At 43.6% G+C, this 21,017-nt stretch overlaps 1 protein-coding gene across 2 annotated transcripts in view; it reads left to right on the top strand.

The window, feature by feature from the left end:
• The window catches only part of LOC134464015 (ankyrin repeat and BTB/POZ domain-containing protein 3-A), a 252,070-nt gene extending 245,461 nt beyond the window's left edge, over window positions 1–6,609 (top strand). Inside the window, exons 13-18 of one of the 2 annotated variants that reach the window (XM_063217454.1) lie at window positions 1,281–1,386; window positions 3,543–3,645; window positions 3,941–4,022; window positions 4,951–5,019; window positions 5,389–5,502; window positions 6,056–6,609. In XM_063217454.1, coding sequence (XP_063073524.1) covers window positions 1,281–1,386; window positions 3,543–3,645; window positions 3,941–4,022; window positions 4,951–5,019; window positions 5,389–5,502; window positions 6,056–6,310 — 729 coding nt within the window. In that variant the 3' untranslated portion in view covers window positions 6,311–6,609. Of the gene's footprint in view, window positions 1–1,277; window positions 1,387–3,542; window positions 3,646–3,940; window positions 4,023–4,950; window positions 5,020–5,388; window positions 5,503–6,055 lie in introns of both variants that reach the window. The other variant, XM_063217453.1, reaches the window with a different exon arrangement.
• Window positions 6,610–21,017: the final 14,408 nt, after the last annotated feature.

Below are 21,017 nucleotides of genomic sequence, written 5' to 3'. Positions count from 1 at the left end.
AATTGCAGAGGTTTAAAATTGCCATAAACAGAATTTGTTCAGTATCCAACTATTACTTTACACATTCAGCTAACAGCCAACTGCGGGGAAGTACTGCTCATTCTCTGATATGCAATAAATTAAACCGAGGGTCACCAAATACAGGTCATTTACAATTCCAAATCGAAAAATGCCCGGAGTTCCAAACTCAATTGAGAACAGACAATTTATAGTTCCAAACTAAAAATGTCTGGAGTTCCAAACTCTATAGAAAACAGACCATTAATAATTCCAAATTAAAAATGTCCGGAGTTCCAAACTCAATAAGATACAGACTATTAATAATATTAAATTAAAAATGTCCGGAGTTCCAAACTCTACACTGCAGTTTTTTCTGTACTAGAGCTCAAAAAACAAAACAAAAACAAAAAAGCATACTACCTCATTCCTGTGCGGGCGTCAGTCACGTGGGTCAGTACTCAGTCAGTCGTCGCTGAATATGAAGGCGTAGTGAGGCGAAGCCACCTATTTCTGGGTCCCGGGTAAAAAACTTGGTGTCCGACGCGTCCCTACGTCTTCATATATCAGGGAGGACAATATTTTGAGTTCGGCTATCGAAGGACCAAAACATGTGAATAATTTCACATTATCACTTTAACAATTTCACTGTATTACCTTATCAAATTGACCTGAAAGAACACACAGGAAACAGAGGTAGCATTTAAAATCTGCGAGCAGCTCGGGGGTCTCGCACTCACAGGAAATGGTTACATGGTTTCTTGCGAGCCCGAGTCTACCAACAGTGGGCTAGGCCTTTATTATCTCATTCTAACAAGTAATTTTCCTATCATGCATATGTAAAACATAATATGATGAACATATATGGTCGCGTCTCCCCCCGGTTCCGTGATGGGCTCTTAGTGGCGTCTGGCATGTGACGGATAGCTTTTACCAGCCTAAACAGGTCATAGTTCAACTCCAAACAGGACGAGAAAGGCAGAGATGTTTTCCTTGTGGACCAGAGATGTCACATAACTCAGAGCAAAGGAGAGGGAGAGAGAGAGAGAAAGAAAGAGACAGAGAGAGAATAACAGTATAAAACTCTAACTAAAGGTTACACTTTTATCACATTGTATATTTTCAATAATACATGTATAAATTTATTAACAACAACACAACAGACTCAACACAACGTAACACACAAGAGTAACAAACTAACACAATTATAACACAAATGTCTGAGTTTACTATGTTTATGCTACACTGTGCAATCTCCCTGTCTGTGTGTGTTCAACCAGCAGAATGAGGTGATATGTCAGCAGCTGTCGGTGATCTTCACGCAGTGCTACGGGCCCTTCCCCATCCCCAAACTCACAGAGATGAAGAAGAAGCAGACCTCAAGACTCGGTCAGTCACAACACAATGAGCCTTTCATCACAATAGCTACAGTGTTGGTTGATTCGTCGTACAGTTACTGGCAGCCTCTTTGTGTAGTCTCTTTGTGCAGATGAGTCTGCTGGCCCGTTCACTCTTTACTGAAAATACTTCATCATAACAGCATTGCTGACATTGCCAAGAACTGTAGGTAACAGATTAAGACTTGGTCATACAATTTTGTAATGTTAGTGTCACATTTTACGTACAGAGGTTTAAAAATGTGGATATGGCAAGACCTGGTTAATAATGATTAGTACACTTTGAGGTTGCGTTACCATTGTTGTTGTTGTTTTGTTGTTGTTTTCCACTGTTTTTGCTCTGATTGACTTTGATTTTCTCTTCTTTGTTACTTTCCAACCGAAATTGCTTTGCAAAAACATTCTGAGACCATAGATTTGGTGATTATAAACAGTATGGCTAATTGATTCATTTACTTCTTAATTCATTTCTAAGACAAGAGGTTTGGCTCTTGTTTAAATGTTAACGAAAGACAATGCAATATCTTTAATATTCCATAACCAAGTCTTTGGACAACACTCCTTCAAAAATGTTATTTGGTAAGGCAAAGCAACAGTGCCACCTAGAGACTTTTGTTGTGTTGCAGTCTTCATTGGCCTAAAATGCAGTTCACAGGTTTACATATCTTGACAGAATAATTGTAACCATTGTGCTCACTCCTCCCACTCAAGCGCTCCAGGGCATCGATGATCCAGACTGAATTACAAAGTAATGAATGTGGTCTGGTAAAACCAGGCTAACTTTTTGCTATAGGGTGTGCACAATTGAGCTCAATTAGCCTGCTGCTATTGTGATAACTAGTGCCTGTAACTCTTTGGTAACAGTTTATCAAAAAGTGTTATTAACACTTTATTCAAAAGACTAGTTTATTTTTATTTTTATTTTATTATTATGTCACTCGCATTATATATATTTTTTTATTTTTTGGACTATGCCTTAAACTAACCAATGTCTCCTTTGACATAGGCCTATGCCTTTTGGTATCCTCCAACATTGTCAGTACACGTCAACCTAACCGACTGTTGATTGACATGGTTAGCACCTATTAGGTGAACTCTATATAAGGAAGTCCTCTGTGATTTTGTCTGTTTGCACTGAGGAAGGTCTGGTGACCGAAAACGTTTTGCACTTTTGGGTAGCACCTTGATCACTTGTACATATGTAAAGCAATAAATCAATTATTGCATCGGCTGCTGGTGTGCGAGTTCTACTCTTTGCTTCTGTGAATTAACACTTTATTGACATTCATTAATGAAAGAATGAACAAATAATTTACAAATACATTTGTAAATTACCAAGAACCAACCAATGGCTGCACAGTGGAGTGAGAGGCATTTGCCTGCTGGACACTTCTACCTCCAGTGACTTCATCTCTTGGTAACACTTTATTTTAGGGATACATCTACGTATTAGCACTAATATATACATTGTGCCTGTATAAGTAACTTGTAAGGCATGTACAAAGCAAAATCAACATTTGGCATGTATTTGCAAATGTCTTGTTCATGCACTATAAGGGATTTATTACCAATTTAACCTTAGTTAGGACCTAGTAGGCCTTAGCGTTTGCTTAGTACATGCCTTACAAGTTACTTATGCAGGCATTAACATTGTATGTATTAGTGCTTATAGATGTATCCCTAAAATGAAGTGTTACCCATCTCTTTTGTTATTTGAAGACAAGCGTTTAGGACTGCTGCAGCTGTGCTGTGTCTGCTATGTTAGCATAGTGTTTTTTACTCATTTACAAAATGCCAATATTTATAAAGCTATGTAGCCTCTTGCTGCAGATGGGGTCACCGGCAGGCCTATTCACTATGTGCTGAAAATACTCAACTACATCATAACAACATTGCTATGTTGTATGACAGTACAGAGAGCCTTAAGTAACAGATTAAGACGTAGCCAGTACAATTTTGGTGCCAGTAAGGTTATTACATGGCTCTGTACTAAGAGGTTAAGGGATTGTTATTCTTAAGTGTTACCCTAATGCTCCTGTTGCAACATACTGTTTACATACTGTGTTCAATAATATAATCCATGTGCAGGGTCATCAAACAATCCAGATGAACTGCATTCTGTCCTTCCTTCCTCTGCTCCCCTTTCAGATCCCCACTTCCTCAACAACAAAGAGATGTCAGACGTGACTTTCCTGGTAGAAGGGAAGCCATTTTACGCCCATAAAGTCTTGCTCTTCACTGCATCAGCGAGGTAGGGCTCAGTCCTGTCAGCTGGGACGTTTCTTCTGGCAGGCAACACAGTGGGAAAGCATCACGCTACTACACTGCCATCCTGATTCCTGATCATATTGCTCACAGGTCATACAGTCACTGTTTCAGAATGTCAGTCCACTTTTTATGACATTTGTGTCATATGTTTTTTTCTTTCTCTGCTTTGCTCTTCCCCCTTGTTTCTTTCTCTCTCTCTCTCTCTCTCTCTCTCTCTCTCTCTCTCTCTCTCTCTCTCTCTCTCTCTCTCTCTCTCTCTCTCTCGCTTCTCCTTTCAGATTCAAATCCCTGCTTGCCAACAGACCGGCCTCTGAGAACACTTGCATTGAAATCAGTCACGTCAAGTACAATATTTTTCAGGTAACTAACAGTAGCAGTAACAGTAGCAGATACATGGCCGCCAGTAGCTGTGGTAGAAAGCAAGAAGATGAGTGATCAAGATGTACAAACATTTCGCTAGCACAGTGTCTCATTGAGTTTAAGTCCAAATTAGAAATAACTGTTCTTTTCATAGGACGTGTTGCAATGATGTTGTCCTAAAATACTGGTAATTTGTAGAATTCTCTGTGAAAAAAATGTGCTTCAGAGTACTTTATATAACTATGTCTACTGTCTGACTAGAAAGACTCTGGTGTGTTCATGATTTTTAAAAAACACTCATTTGTAGATAAAAAGTATTAATTTTCATAGTGTGAAATCATGTCTGCTTTGAAGCATTTAATTGAACATTGCCATTGTGTCTTGCTTTGCATGTTGCAAGCGTTGCAAGTACTTGACAGATGGCTTTTTTAATTCATTTTCTTTGAAGACACTTGTGTTTCCTGTAGCCTACTCTAGTTGTGGATGCAGTCAGTGGCGTGCACAGACATTTTGGGGGGGGGGGGGGGGCTCAAGGTGGGGTTGGAGGGCATGTGGAACTTCCACCTGCCTTAGTAGGATACAGAGATGATATATCGGGAAATTGTCACATGCTTTTGATCGTCAAGCATTTGTATTATAGATGATCATGTCATCATGGACCACAGTACATTCAAATCCAAAAAAGCTTCTTTCAAAAAGGGCCTTTTTTGTCCAGTAGGGCAAAGGGACAGGTGCTTTAGCACCACCACGTCCCTATCTGTGCACGGCACGCCTATGGATGCAGTGCAGTACCTGTATTGTGGTGGAATTGTCTTAGTTTGCACATTACACATGTTTAGACTGAGAGGTGACTTTATTTTTATATTCTGTGTATATTATTTTGGTTGTTTAATATCCTTTGACCACATCTGTGTCCCCTATGCTGTAGTTGGTGATGCAGTACCTTTACTGTGGAGGAACTGAGTCTCTACACATCAGGAACACGGAGATCATGGAGGTGAGTGAGTCCTATGTGTTGCCAACTGTCCCGGTTTAACCAGATTAACAGTAACGGTGTGACAGTAATATAGGTCTTGGTGTCACATAAAGCAGCTGTACTGTTTGTATTGTGAATGACCAGGGGTGAGTTTCTCAAAAGAGAAGTTGTTAGCCTATTAGCAACTTCGGTAGTTGCCAATGGGAAAATGCATTGAAAACAACAAAGTAGCTAATGTAGTCAGCAACTTTGGTTTTGAGAAATTCACCCCAGTCTTGTCTGCATCTTCAAAGCATCACGGTAACTGTACTGTTTGTATTGTGAATGACCAGTCTTGTCTGCATCTTCAAAGCGACACGGTCACTGTACTGTGTGTATGCTTCTCTGCAGCTCCTGTCTGCAGCCAAGTTCTTCCAGCTGGAAGCCCTTCAACGTCACTGTGAGATCATCTGTTCCAAGAACATCACCATAGAGACCTGTGTGGACATATACAAACATGCCAAGGTCAGTTTTACTCCCAAGAGACACACGTTAGCCCCTTTTATACACTGTGTGGGCCAAACCTGGTTTTTATGTAGCCCCAATAATGTACTGTACGCCGTTCCACCAGTGGAACGCTGTAATAGCCATTGAAACATTTGCTACTGTAGTATCACTACTATGACATAACACAGGCCTTTAGTCATGCACCACCACTTGCTCATTGCCATTCTGGTTACAGCAAGTTTATAATGTCGTGTCGAGGCTAATATTAAATTAAAAACGTCTTACTGCGAAGAACACATTCAGGTAAATTCCCGTGAATACAGGTAAATTGGGCCACTTTGGGCCATTCGCTTATATGCGAAAAAAGTGGCCCAATTTACCTGAATTCACCATACATGTAGATACAGTTTGACAGACTGATTGATTGATTGATTGACTTACTGACTGATTGATTGATTGATTGATTGATTGATTGATTGATTGATTGATTGATTGATTGATTGATTGATTGATTGATTGATTGATTGATTGACTGATAATGACAGTGATCCACTGATTAATCCTTGTGTAGTTCCTGGGTGCGGGCGAGCTGGCGGCCTTCTTGGAGGGCTACTTCCTGAAGAACATGGTGCTGCTGATCGAGCTGGAGGGCTTCAAGCAGCTGCTGTACGAGCTGGGGTCGGAGCTGGCCCACGTCCACCCAGTCTCCTCCCCCACCTCCCCCGTGGGCCCCGGCAGCTACGACGTGCTGCGGGAACTGGAGAGCAGCCTGGCGGCACGCATCCACTCCATCCACCTCTCCTCCTCCAAGGGCTCCGTGGTCTGAGGGTGTTAGTGGTGAGGCCTGAGGTTTGAGGTCCGTCGGCCGCTGGGCTCTTTTGCTGGCTGGTGGTGGTGGTGGTGGTGGTGGTGGTCTGATCTGAGACCTGAGTCCTGATCTCGCTCGATGGACCATTCCTCCAAACCCCAAACAAACAATCAACGGTAGCAGTAGCAGCAGTACTCGTCACACATTCCTTCATCACTGAATGACTACCCTCCGACCACATGTACACACATCACACAAATACACACTCAGTTCTATCCTTCACAGACCCTGCTCCTTATTCTCCAGTCCTCAACCACACGCACGCACGCACACACACACACACACACACACACACACACACACACACACACACACACACACACACACACACACACACACACACACACACACACACACACACACACACACACCCACTTACCCTTCACAGACTCTCCTCATCCCCCTCTTGTCCCCAACCACATGCAAACACACACACACACACACACACACACACACACACACACACACACACACACACACACACACACACACACACACACACACACACACACACACACACACACACTTACCTTTCCTCCTCCTCCAGTGCAGTCCCGGATGAGCCTGCGTGGAAGGGCTACCACTGTGTGACACTCCGACAACATTGCCACAACGTTGTGGTGACACTATGTCTGTTCCGAGCAGAGAAACTCCTACGTACGAAAGAGAGAGAGAGAGAGAGGGGGGGAAACAAGAAAAACGTGGCGGCAGAGGTCTCTCTACCAGCTCTTAAAACTAACTCCAAAAGCACTGTTGTAGGGCTGTATGAGCTACACTAGTTTTATATCCTTAGCAGTTTATGCATTGTGGAGTTTCTGAAGTGTTCCGAACATTTACATGTAGCTTTTGTTTCTGACGATCGGAGATTATTACTAGTGGACTAATTCTAGACGAGAATGGTTCTTAACTGCAGGTTCCAATCTTGTTACTATAGTTACTGTACTTGCAGCATGAGAGGCAAGGTATGTTATTGTAACAAAACAAACAAAAAAAGAACAACATGGGTCACTGGATCACAAAACCAGTTCTCAAAACAACCTTCATCCAAGTCGAGTATTTGAATGAGAGAAAAAAAAATACTGTTTCGTATACCTATTTATAACAGACACCAGAAGACTCAACGTGGTGATGGGGGCTAGATGTGTCCATTTTCAACCAAAATGTGTTTGTCCAAAGAATCGTTTCTTTGTGGTTTCGCTTTTCACACTGTCTGTGTCATTCATTGAGTTCCTTGTCTAGTGTTACTGGACCCACACTCCTGGGGTGTTGATTCACTCATTATTTTGATGTTAGTTTAGTTGGAAATCGGTCAAATGATGTCAAATAAATTGCATGGGGGAAAAAAACACCAATACTGCATTGACTTCAGCAGTGTGTGCATTAGTGCTATCAAGTAAATGCAAATTGTTCTGTACACTGAAAACTGTGACCCTGGATTTTGAACTGTCTCAGTTTGAGTTAGTGGAGCTCGATTCTTTTGTGTATGATTTCAATTGAGACGGAGCAGGACCTTGACAAGGACTTGTGTAGCCATGCATCCAGCAGCCTATTTTTTTTCTGCAAGCAAACGCTTTGGCCATTCTGCTCTCTAGCCTGCTGCTTTCAGTGGATATGGTGCCAGCCAAAACTTTTTCAATGTTGTCACAATTGTTGTGAATTCATGTTCCTGCTGTTGCATGTCCGGCTCCCTCTGGGAATCTGTTTTTTTTTCACTGTTTGTCCGTTTGTTTATTAGTTTGTTTGCTTGTTTACTTTTCTTTAGCTTAGTTTTTTGTCCTGATGCAGTCTGCAGATAAGAGTATTCGACTTGAAAAGGAATACAAGCAACCCACACCTTTCACAGCACATACAGGATGAAATAACAAAAGACTTTGGATATTCTTTACACGTAGCATTTTCAATGTGGATTGCTGTGTGATGAAAATAAAATACACCTAAGTTACTTGTATTCCCCATGATAAATATGTTGTTCGTTTTCCACTTCTATCTCCTACTACAAATCAAATGTCAAATGCCACTCTGTCAAAATGAATTTATTACATGTACTGTAGATAGCTGTACAATAACACTGTTGATTTTTTTCATAGAGCATTGCTTATATTTGTCTTACCTTGTGCAATCATACATGTAACGGATTGAAATAAGTTTATGTGAAAAAAAATCATTTAAAATGACATTGAATATTATTTTGTTTCATATATAAAATTGAGCTTTGAGGAGTAGAACAGGTTTTGTGGAGTGCTGTTCCCATGGGGTTTTGTACATCACGGTTGTCATGTACAATTGTGAACAAACCGGTAGTTGTCAGCATTCATAGGATAAGATGTTATCATGATAGATTTAAAACTGTGAAATTATTTTATTTTATTAGCATTCACAATATGACTTTATTTTCGTACAATATACACCTTTATTTTTAATGCCTCACAAAATCACAGAGCAGATAGATATATACGTATACATGATATATATGATTCGGAGATTCCTGACAAGGTACTGGACAAAGGCCCAGAAATATAAGAAGGCTTATGCAGGGTACACAGTCACAGAGATGGTTAGATTTCCGTACAAAGCTATAGTAACCTATGCATTGTGGATAATAGGGTATAATGATCAGAGTCGATGGCAAATGTCAGAGGTCAGCATAGATATAAATCCTAGATGCCATGTTAACCACTTCTTTGTATAGGAATGAATGGCTGAAGTCAGATCGCCGAAATGGCCCATGGCTCCCAGGAATGGGCCACTCCAAAAGGCTGAACACGGCACCTAGTGTTCATATCTATGAGAGATGGGTTGGCACGGGCGAGAATGCCTTCATTTAAGGGTCTGCTTTCTTTTCTTTACTTTTTTCGATTCTTGCATCCATACATAGGTTCCACCATAAAATGTCTGGCTGTTGCTCTTTTTTTGTGCCTGGGAAGAGTTGTGCAAAGTTCCACTATTGAAGAGAAATTGCTTTTTTTCTGTCATAGAATTTTTTTTAAAGAAAAAAATAATTCTGTATGCCTGGGCTATTACACTGAAACCTGCTTAATAAATGCAACTGAAATGAATCACTGATTTGCTTTGACCAGCACCCCTTGATGTCTCTGTTATACGAAAAGAAAAATGCATGCAAAACCGTAGGAGGATGGGAATACATTTGCTACAATTATTTAAACTGTACATTGTAAAAAAATATATAATATACATAGAACGTATGACATGTAAATATCAGGGGGCTCTGGCTGAGTTTGATAACGGGAAAATGAATGTTATTCTTGTGCTACAGTGCAGTTGTTGACTGACATGCATTTGTGTACAGAAAATAAAATAACCACATTTAAAAACCTTCCTCTCACTGTGGATCACCTTATATGTGTTGGTAGGAAGGATGAAAAACTGTGTTTGCTGCAATGTGTTAATTTAGGCCTATTGTGTTTCAGAGCATTAGGTTACATCTGTGCTTGCTGGTAGGTCAAAAACATCACACAGCAAGAGCTGTTTACAAACAAATCTACAAATATATTACTGCTCTGCCCCCCAGTATCTCTGAAAGGAGAATGGTCTCCATTAGATTAAATTGTGCCATTTGTAATGTCCACAACATTTTGTTTAGATTGTACACATGGCATCCATTATCTCAGTGTGAAAAGGCCTGGGAGGTGGGAGGGTGACTTCCAAGAGACAAGGAATATGCCTTCAACTAACGGTTGTAAAGGCAAGCTCCTGGCATCCTCCTTTATTTTATCGTCTGTGTCACATGCACTCAATATGAACACGTTTCATCTGTGTCATTGGAAAATAAATCAAAATCTGAAGATTCGGTGAGATACGGCACAATTCTGACAAATTTAATCATCAATATTACTCAATAGCTAAATGGCACTTGAGAGAATGTAGGCTATATCATATTCAGGCATGAAAACAGGTCAGGGGTGAAAAAGGTGAGAAGACTGCGGTGGTGCGGCGTGCGTGTGTGGCGCATGTGCGGCAGCGGTGTGCTCGCACATGTGTGGTGTGCAGTGGTGTTTTTGGTGTTGCATATAGTGCAGCGGTTAAGCAAAACAATCGTTCAGTTTGTGATACAAGCATGAAAATTGGTAGGCTACACATATAGCCAAAGGCATTCTAAAAAGAACTGGATATGGAGCCATCGTGAATTTTCAACATGGTGGCCACAGCAGCCATTTTTCAAAATGGCTGCTATGAAAATCAGTCAAGTTCTGCACAGTCAAGAGCTCCAAAGTTCATATGACCCTTAGATTAGCCTGAAGTTTTTTTAGTATGTTTTTTGGGGGCTTTTTGTGCCTTTATTATGACAGGACAGTGTGAGAGGAGACAGGAAATGATCAGGAGAGAGATATGGGGTAGAGCTGGGAAATGACCCCGTCCGGACTCAAACCGGGGTCCCCATGGGCATTCAAGCCCAAATGTGGGGGGCTTAGCGCAGATTAGCCTGAAGTTCAGTAGGCAGAGAGCTTCATGGATTGGATTTTGGAGGGCATGGGGTGACTGTCTGCACTTGTGATACTCCAGTCAGCATTGAGTTGACGGGCTACAGACACTTGGTAACTTTTCTTATTTGATTTCTGATGTTTTTAGCGTTTTATATTGTAATCTTGAATTGTATGAAGCTAACCTTCTCATTTATGAATTCTCTGTATTTTTCGTGGATTTTCTTTTTGTATTTACATGGAGGGCATCAAAACTGTGCATGAACACATGTAGATGTGCTTACCAAAAAATATAATTGACTGTTGTCCTAACGCAATGTCAGCTGTCTATCCACCTGACGTCAACATGGCACAACTGATGGCCCCACACAATGAGCTTATTTTTTGTCTATTTTCAAGTAAAAATGTTCAGTTAGTCATGTCACTCTTAAATGAACGCCAGTCCTCCAATAACTCACTAGAATGTTGAGACTTAAAACCTAGTTGTAAACACTTACCAATACAAGCATTTTACAGACATTTTCTTGATCTGATATTGAGTCACAGCCAATTACTTGGAGAGGTCAAACCTGTGTTGGAGGGAATCTGTGGCAGGGTTTTTTACTTTTACTTTTTGTACCACTGTTTCACCTAGATAACCAGCTATGTTTGACCAAGCCGCCCATTATCAGATCAAGAAAATCTTTCTTGTTTTGATTATATCAATCAACATTGACTTGACTGACTAGGTGTTTTTACTTGAAACCAGACTGAAAAATAAGCTTGTTGAAAAAACATGTGAGGCCCTCAGTTTTGCTGTGTTGATGTCACTATTAATAAAGAAGGTAGAGAATGTGCGCACACCAGCGGCACAAGTGCGTAATGTTGCATAACCTGTTGGATGTTTTTGGGAATAAATCAAGATAAATAAATAAATAAAAAAGTTTTTGGTAATTTAGTGGGAACATTATTATACATGCATGTTAAAATTGGCTGGAGTTATCCTTTAAGTAAACTTTCCTCATTTTTTTTTTACGATTCACTGAAATCATTGTATATATTTTGGGAATAAAGTGATCCAAAAAAAATAATCTCTTGCAGCCCTCAAAATGCTATTAGGCATTTACAGTTTTTCTCGATTGCCTACACACAATTTTCGGAATCGGTCTTCGAATTCTCAAAACTCTACACACAAATCTCCAAACCTCACACACAACGGGCCAAACTCTTCACTACCTCTGAAAAATGCACGTCTTGTCTCAAAACAATGTACTCTCTTCTAAAAACCTAATTTTGTCGTCAAATGACACACACAGACAGTCACTACAATACACATTTGCAGACCCATTAAAACACTGTTGGGCACAGGGTAAAACTAATTTCTCCCAGTAACTTGGGCTTTTTTTGTTCTGGATTGCATGGATACTGTGACATAAGTTGGAAAAACTTCATTCCCACAACACGCAAACAGAAACAGAAAGATTTTTATGTCTTTTTCACAAAAATAACACAATACTGCCTATTTGGCAGTACAAAAAACCCATTACATTACTGTATAGCCTATTGCTATGAAAAAAAACTCTATACTCAACTTGAAACACAGTAGAAACTTATTTTCTTCAGTGTTCTACTTACTAAAGAGGGTATTTTTCTGTAGTAAAATACTGAAATGTTGTTTTTAGACTCGGAGTACACAGACGTGTATATATTTTACATATTTTTACAGTTTTTCTCGATTGCCTCCACACAAGTTCTGGTACTTCACACACAATTCTCGGAACATCTCACCCATTTCCCAACTCCCCTAACCAATGTCACTGAACACTAAACACAATTCCTACTTACCACTCAAATTCCAGTTTTAAAACACACTCTTTTCACACCATTACACACAATTCTCTGGATTACACTCAATTTTCATAAAGAAAAACACTGGGTTTCGCATGGAACACACTGTCATTCACAACACTACAATCAACTGCCATACTATGTTCACTTCCTCATCACATGGGCAAACTCTCTTCATACCGGTTTACAATCTGAAATCATCACCCCATAAGGACACACATTGCATGTCATATTGATGAAAAATGAGTGGATGCAAGGAGAAAACCCATTTGTTTAGTTTTTGAACTCAAAAATATGTTATACAAGACATAACTTTCATGTGGTTACCCAATATTTTACAATACATTAGTGCAATTTTTAAATATTTTTAAAAATATGTAAAATATATACACGTCTGTGTACTCCGAGTCTAAAAACAATATTTCTGTATTTTACTACAGAAAAATACCCTCTTTAGTATCTTTGTGTTATTTTTGTGAAAAAGACATAAAAATCTTTCTGTTTCTGTTTGTGTGTTGTGAGAATGAAGTTTTTCCAACTTATGTCACAGTATCCATGCAATCCAGAACAAAAAAAGCCCAAGTTACTGGGAGAAATTAGTTTTACCCTGTGCCCAACAGTGTTTTAATGGGTCTGCAAATGTGTATTGTAGTGACTGTCTGTGTGTGTCATTTGACGACAAAATGAGGTTTTTAGAAGAGAGTACATTGTTTTGAGACAAGACGTGCATTTTTCAGAGGTAGTGAAGAGTTTGGCCCGTTGTGTGTGAGGTTTGGAGATTTGTGTGTAGAGTTTTGAGAATTCGAAGACCGATTCCGAAAATTGTGTGTAGGCAATCGAGAAAAACTGTAAAAATATTTAAAAATTGCACTAATGTATTGTAAAATATTGGGTAACCACATGAAAGTTATGTCTTGTATAAGATAGTTTTGAGTTCAAAAACTAAACAAATGGGTTTTCTCCTTGCATCCACTCATTTTTCATCAATATGACATGCAATGTGTGTCCTTATGGGGTGATGATTTCAGATTGTAAATCGGTATGAAGAGAGTTTGCCCATGTGATGAGGAAGTGAACATAGTTGCAGTTGATTGTAGTGTTGTGAATGACAGTGTGTTCCATGAGAAACCCAGTGTTTTTCCTTATGAAAATTGAGTGTAATCCAGAGAATTGTGTGTAATGGTGTGAAAAGAGTGTGTTTTAAAACTGGAATTTGAGTGTTAAGTAGGAATTGTGTTTAGTGTTCAGTGACATTGGTTAGAGGAGTTGGGAAATGGGTGAGATGTTCCGAGAATTGTGTGTGAAGTACCAGAACTTGTGTGGAGGCAATCGAGAAAAACTGTAACTGTTGTGACCCACCACACCATGTCGCAAATATGGTGTAGGCCTATACAATGACGGCACATTCAAGTGTAATAGTTCATAAAGGTTGGAGCAGGCTTCACCCAACGAGTTTTTCTTCTTTTAAGCGTGCTGACCAAAATATAGCTAAACTGAAAAATGAGAAAAGGTCGCACCATGCATAGGTTTCCTTATTATTACACAATAATAAAGAAATAATAAAGAAACCTATGCATGGTGCAACCTTTTCTCATTTTTCACATCAAGTGTAGCCTAATCCTAATGTAATGTAATATTTTCCATAATGTAACCAATGCACAACGGTAGGATATACACGCATACAGAGGGGAATGAAGAAACTAATGATTCATTGTAAATATTTCGTATGTAGGCCTACTTACAGTACAGGCCAAAAGTGTGGACTCACCTTCTCATTCCTGCATTCTCTTTATTTTTGTGGATTTTCATTGTGTATTTTCATGCAGGGCATCAAAACTGTGCTCGAACACATGGAGAATATCGTGCTTACCAAAAAATATCATTTCAACAGCAATATCAGCTGTCCATCCACCTGATGTCAACACAACAGCACAACTGATGGTCCCACACATTTCAATAAGCTTATTTTTGTCTATTTTCAAATAAAATGGCTCAGTCAGTCATGTCAATAATAGAACATTAAAGTCCTCCAATAACTCACTAGAATTGTAGAACTAATTATGAGACCTAAACCCTAGTTTTAAACACTTGCCATTTATCAGACATTTTCTTGGTCTGATATTGAGTTACTTGGAGAGGTCAAACCTGTGTTGGGGGGAATCTGTGGCAAGGTTTTTCACTTTTACTTTTACCTTTTGTATCACTGTTTCACCTATAACCAGCTATGCTGACCAAGTGACCCATGAGGCCTATCAGATCAAGAAAATCTCTCTTGTATTGCTTGTATCAATTAAAATTGCCTTGACTAGCTGGGCATTTTTACTTGAAAATACAGAAAAAAATAGGCCAAACTTGTTGAAATATGTGGGGCCCTCAGTTTTGCTGTGTTGATGTCACTGTTTGGCATATTCAGATTTTTTTTTTAAATAATTGTTTTTATTTTTATATATATTTTCATTTTTTTGTTATGTAGCCAATGTAGCAGGGGGAGGAGTTTGTAGCGACTACGCCACCTAGAGGCAGGGCAATTTTACCTCCAGGAAATATCTAAACCTTAAATTAGCACAAGTTCGAAATACACAGGACAGAGACGGGATCCCAAATATAATTCTCTTTTATTGTTGTACAAATGTGCAAGACAAAAATATTAAAACAATGTGCAAGGTCGCAAAAAGCCCGATCGGGCACAGTACACAGTAGCGGGGGAGGGGCCCCCGAGAGAGAGAGAGAGAGAGAGAGAGAGAGAGAGAGAGAGAGAGAGAGAGAGAGAGAGAGAGAGAGAGAGAGAGAGAGAGAGAGAGAGAGAGAGAGAGAGAGCGCAAGTAAGAGAGAAAGGAATGAACCTGGTCGTGCAGCCTGGGGCACCACTGAGATCACTAAACCTATAAGGATCTGTAGTACTACTTATCTTTCACTGTGTGCGCACACAAGGGGTTCCTCTCACCACCAGGCTGCCGACGTACTACACTCAATGGGTTCCACTAGACCCCAAAAAAAGGAATACTAGTAAGGACTCTCTCCTTCACACACATACACTCCCACACACACACACACACACACTCACACACCCTAGGCACTACCCAAACTGCTGAGGGAGGTAGCAGTTACCAAGAGTTCCCTGATCCCACCTTAAACCCAAAATAAACACAATAAATGCAAAATAAAGTAAATGCAAAATAAAGTAAATTAAACACACAGATAATGCACACAGTAAATGAAATGAAAAGAAGGATAAATAAACAAAATAGGCACTGCACACATATAACCCTTAGCAACAGGGATAGCTATAGCTACCGGCACACAAATAGTTAAAGCAAGCAGCAGAGCACACAGGCATGCGGGAGCAGGGCAAGCAAAATGGGAGCATGCAGCAAGCAAAATAAAGAAAACCAAAATAAACATGCAGAAGCAAAATAACAAAACATGCAAAAGTAAATCAAATGAAAAGAAATAATAGCTTGGCGAATAGCAGGCAAGGGTCCCGAAACTGCGCACCCGCAGACAAACATAAGCAGGGCAGAGGGGTAAGCGTGGCCAGCAAGCGGGGTACTTCCCCAACCCCAGCAGAGCAAAGCACAGACAAGCAGCGGGTGAAGCAGGGGCGACACAGAGATTCTAACCAACTTATCCAGCGAAACAGCAGCCGAAGGACATGTAGGCGCACCACACTGGCTGGTTCTTGCCGGAGGGGCCGCCGATGAAAGCTTAAAACAAGCGAGTCACCGGCACAGCGTTTCCAAGGATCGCCACGCCACACCAATTACCTCGAGCAGGCTAACTGGCCTATCAGCCAGCTCCTGGCTCCTAAGTGCCACGTAGGTTACAGTGCTCTTCAAACGATCATAAGTGCAGGTGAGTAACGCCGCTCTTCGCAGTTCATCCGCGGCCTCTCGGTGGCCAACACAGCCCAACCTCACACCAAAACAACAGGTCCCAATGGAAACGGAAGCGAGACCGGAAACCAGTGTCTACCAGTGTCTAAATAGACTTAAGCCCGCCCCTTGCTGTCAATCACGAGCTGTCAATCACTCCTATTACGCAATGCCAATTCCATCCTGCTACAATCCACCCCCCCTTCGTGAATCGCCGTCCCGGCGATTAGGGCTCTGAAGAAGCCGGACTTGTTCCAATGGCGTTCGGGATGGAAACAGAGGCTGGGTGTGTCACCACCCCATCTGCTGGTCCACTTACAGGCCTTGGTAAGTGGTGGACATTTGAGTGCTGTCCTGCGGTGGAACGGGATGATCTTCGGACAGTGCTGCCCTGGGTCTCCTCACGGGCCGGAGGCTCGAGGACCGCGGTCACCACAATAGCCGGTGGCTGTCCAACCACCCTGGAAGATGACGGTACTGCCACAGCAGATCCCTCCACTCCAGGCTCGCCCACTGCCCGGGGCGGTGGTGCTCCTGAAGATACGGACGGGTTGTGGATGTTGACTGGGGGCAACCCCTGGCACACGGCCATTAAATCCATTTCTTCAGCTGACTCTAGTTCAGCGGAGGATGTTTCTTGTGGCGCACTGCTGGTGGGCGCCTCATGTGGATCAACTGACGTGGGTGGGTGGGTCCCCAGGACGGCCTTCAACAAGGACCGATGCACGTGTCGAGTCTGGTCAAGACTGTGCACGGGAGCTATCGTATATACAGATCCGCCTGCACCAGGCGCCTTGACAACCCGATACACCACCGGGCTCCACAGGTCCTGGATTTTGTGACGCCCCCGTACGCCAACATTACGTAAGTATACTAACTGACCCTCCCCCAGTGGCGCATCACGCACCTGTGAGTCATGGTTCCGTTTCCGGCGGGCCGCGACGGTCTCCAGACGGGCTCGGGCCCCATCAAAAGCAGTCTGCAGTCTGACCTGATGTTCCTGCAGCCATTCGTGAACACTGCCCCCAACAGGATCCTGGACCCGGCCCAGGAGGAAATCGAAGGGCAGTCTAGGCTCCTGTCCGAACATGAGTAGGAAGGGGGACTCACCCGTGGACTGATGGGGAGTGGTGTTGTAACAGTAGAGTACCTGCGGCAAACACGTATTCCAATCCCTCTTCCGGGACACTGGCAAGGTACGGAGCAAGTTGTGCAGGGTCCTGTTGAACCGCTCACACTGGCCATTTCCAGCCGGGTGATATGGTGTGGTGCGCGTCTTCTGAATCCCGTAGAACCCACACAGCTGCTGAATAAGGGAGCCCTCAAAGCTCCTACCCTGGTCAGAATGTATTCGGGAAGGAACACCAAACTTACAAAACCATTCTGCTACCAACACCTGAGCCACAGTGGAGGCACGCTGATCCCGAGTGGGAATCGCCAGGGTGTATTTGCTGAACACGTCCGTCATGACCAGGACGTTCTCCTGTCCATTACGGGCGGGCTCCAATATCGTAAAATCAATTGCAAGGACCTCGTTGGGTCGTGAAGCCAACAAGTGGCCCATGAAGCTTTGTGCCGCTGGCCGAGAATCCTTAGCAACCTCACATCTCTCACATTTCTGGCACCACTCCGCAACGTCGAAGGACATAGTCGGCCAAAAGCATCGTGGACTCAAGAGCTCAAGTGTTCGCTCTATCCCTTGATGACCATGCACTTGGTGAACTTGGGTCAATACACTGTTTTTCAGGGACTCTGGCAACAACACCTGGAGAATCGGTTGTCCGCCATCTGAGCGGAACTTTTGGCGCTACACAATGCCCCCTTCCTCAATCAGGCGATCCCACTGCTTGAGCAGGCGTAAGACCGGTTCCGGGGTAACCTGACGCTCATCAAAGTTCGGTCGCCGCTTCCTCCTCCAAAACACCATCGCCCCCCGAATCGTGGGGTCAGCCTGTTGGAGCTCCGCAATCTCAGTGGAAGAGTGACCGGGCAAAACGGTGATGGCAGCTTGAATTACAGCAGCCGGTGCAGGTGGCAACACTTCCTGGAGTGGCCTTGGAAGGGCAGTACCAGGGGCCAGTGTCTCCACTGGACCAGAAGGATGCCGGCGGGACAACGAGTCAGCATTTCCATTGCTTTTGCCTGACCGATACTTGATGTCAAAATCAAAAGAGGCCAGCTGGGATGCCCAACGTTGCTCAAGGGCACCCAACTTAGCGGATGCCAAGTGACTGAGCGGGTTATTATCTGTGAAGACAGTGCACCGCTGGCCCAGAAGGTACTCGCGAAACTTTTCCGTCATGGCCCATTTAAGGGCCAAAAACTCCAGTTTCATCGAGCTATAATTTTGCATATTACGCTCGGTAGGTCGCAGCCCACGGCTGGCATAGGCTATCGGCCTAACCTTGCCATTTTGGTCCTGCGATAGCACGGCTCCCAGCCCCCCATAGCTCGCATCAACCTCAAGAATGAAGGGGAGGGAAAAGTCTGCATACGCGAGGACTGGCGCAGTTGTGAGCTTCGTCTTCAAGGCCTCAAAGCTGCCCTTGCATTCCTCCGACCAAGGCCCAAGATGCCCCTGACCACCCCGTTTCCTTGCTCCAGGTGTCCCGTGTTCTGCGACTAACCGGTGTAAAGGGGCGGCCAATTTGGCAAAGCCCTCCACGAAGCGGCGGTAATAGCTGGCGAAACCTAAGAAGGAACGCAGCTCCGACACAGTCGTAGGCTGCTGCCACTTGGACACTGCCTCAATCTTACCCGGATCAGTGGCAACCCCTTCAGCGGAAATTACATGGCCCAAGTACCGCACTTCTTGTTGGAAAAAGGCACACTTTGAGAGTTTCGCCTTCAAACCCTCATGCTCCAGCCTGCCCAAGACTGCGCCCAGCCGTTCTACATGCTGCGCTACGGTGGAGGAGAACACCACAATGTCGTCAAGGTACAAGAGGAGTGACTGACACTGCTGGTCACCGAATATGCGCTGCATGAGGCGCTGAAACGTGCTGGGGGCGTTACAGAGCCCAAAGGGCATCCGGTTCCATTCAAACAACCCAAAGGGCGTACAGAAGGCGGTCTTGGGCCGATCCTCTTCCCGAACAGGAACCTGGTTGTACCCGCTGGCCAAGTCCAAGGTCGAGAACCAGCGGGCCCCAGTCAAGGCATCAAGGGATTCCTCTATCCTTGGCAAAGGGAAGGCATCCTTCCTGGTTTTCGCATTTAGCTGTCGGTAGTCCACGCACATGCGAAGACTACCATCTTTCTTTTTAACCAGCACGATGGGGGAGGCGTACGGGCTACTGCTGTCCCGGATCACTTGTGCCTCCAACAAGTGATTGATGTGATCCTTAACCACCTCGTACTCCGACGGAGGTATGCGTCTGTAACGCTGACGAATCGGAACCGCGTCCAACAGAGGAATGTCGTGGGTCATGAGGTTAGTACAACCTAAGTCCATGTCATGAGCGGAGAAGACATGAGTGAACCTATGGAGGAGTGACCGCACCTCCCCTTGGTCGTCCGTGGACAAGGACGACAAATCCATAGCCTCAATCTGCTCAGACACCGAAGGAGTTACGGTCTGGGACGAGACTGTCGCAATCTGAGAGGGCACCTCGGAAACTCCCACCGGAAGGCTAACAACGTGAGCCACATCCAGTTCTCCCAAAACGGTGCGGGGGTAAAGCGTTACATCCGTCGAACCCACATTGACGATGGGTATAAAGGCAGTACCGTAGGTGACCCGAACTAGTGCAGGGGAGGCCAGCAATCCAGCAGGTAAGCCCGAATCTGGTGGCTCGAACAGTACCGTAGTCCCAGAATACTGTGCCGAACACGTCGCGGCCACTAACTGCATCATTCCACCTGGAATGCGACAAAGCTTCTTCCCCTGTACCTTCACTTTCCCAGGGGCAGCTGGGAAGTCCAGCGCACTGTTGCAGTGCTGTAGAGCCTGCAAGACCGAGGAGGGGGCTGTGGACACCTCAGGAAGGTCAAAGAGGGCAAGGCCATGGTTTCCAAAAAGCTCCTGGTAGCATTTCCGGATCACATTCATCCCAAGGACACCTGGGACTTTTGGAGAAAGACCGCCTGGTGGATCTCGCACCACCAACACCCCACATTGTGGCATGACCTTTCCGCAGAGCTCAATGTCAAGCTCTAAGTAACCCACATAGGGAATGGCCAACCCATTGGCTGCCCTCAACTGTAACCAATGACAAGACTTGAGGCGCTCATTGCCCCAAGATGCAAAATGCTGCAGGAAAAAGCTTTCCCTCAAGGTCGACACCATGGAGCCGGTATCTACCAGGCAGGGCACTTTGACCCCACCCACAAGCACGTCAAGATGCGGACATGAAGACATTAAAGTTGAAACCCCCCCCAAATCCCGTGAGCCAATAGCGGCCCCAACCGAACTGTGGCCCTGAAGTCCGGTGGGCGCTAGTTTCCCGAATGCGGAGTCGAGCTGGAGTTCCGGGCTGCAGGTGGAGGTGTAGGGCCAGCAGGCTGGAAGCGAGAAAACGGGAGAGG

This window comes from Engraulis encrasicolus, chromosome 15 (assembly GCF_034702125.1).
Source record: "Engraulis encrasicolus isolate BLACKSEA-1 chromosome 15, IST_EnEncr_1.0, whole genome shotgun sequence".
Classification (NCBI taxonomy): domain Eukaryota; kingdom Metazoa; phylum Chordata; class Actinopteri; order Clupeiformes; family Engraulidae; genus Engraulis; species Engraulis encrasicolus.
Note: the sequence above shows the minus strand (reverse complement) of the source record. Positions and strands in the feature narration are given on the sequence as shown.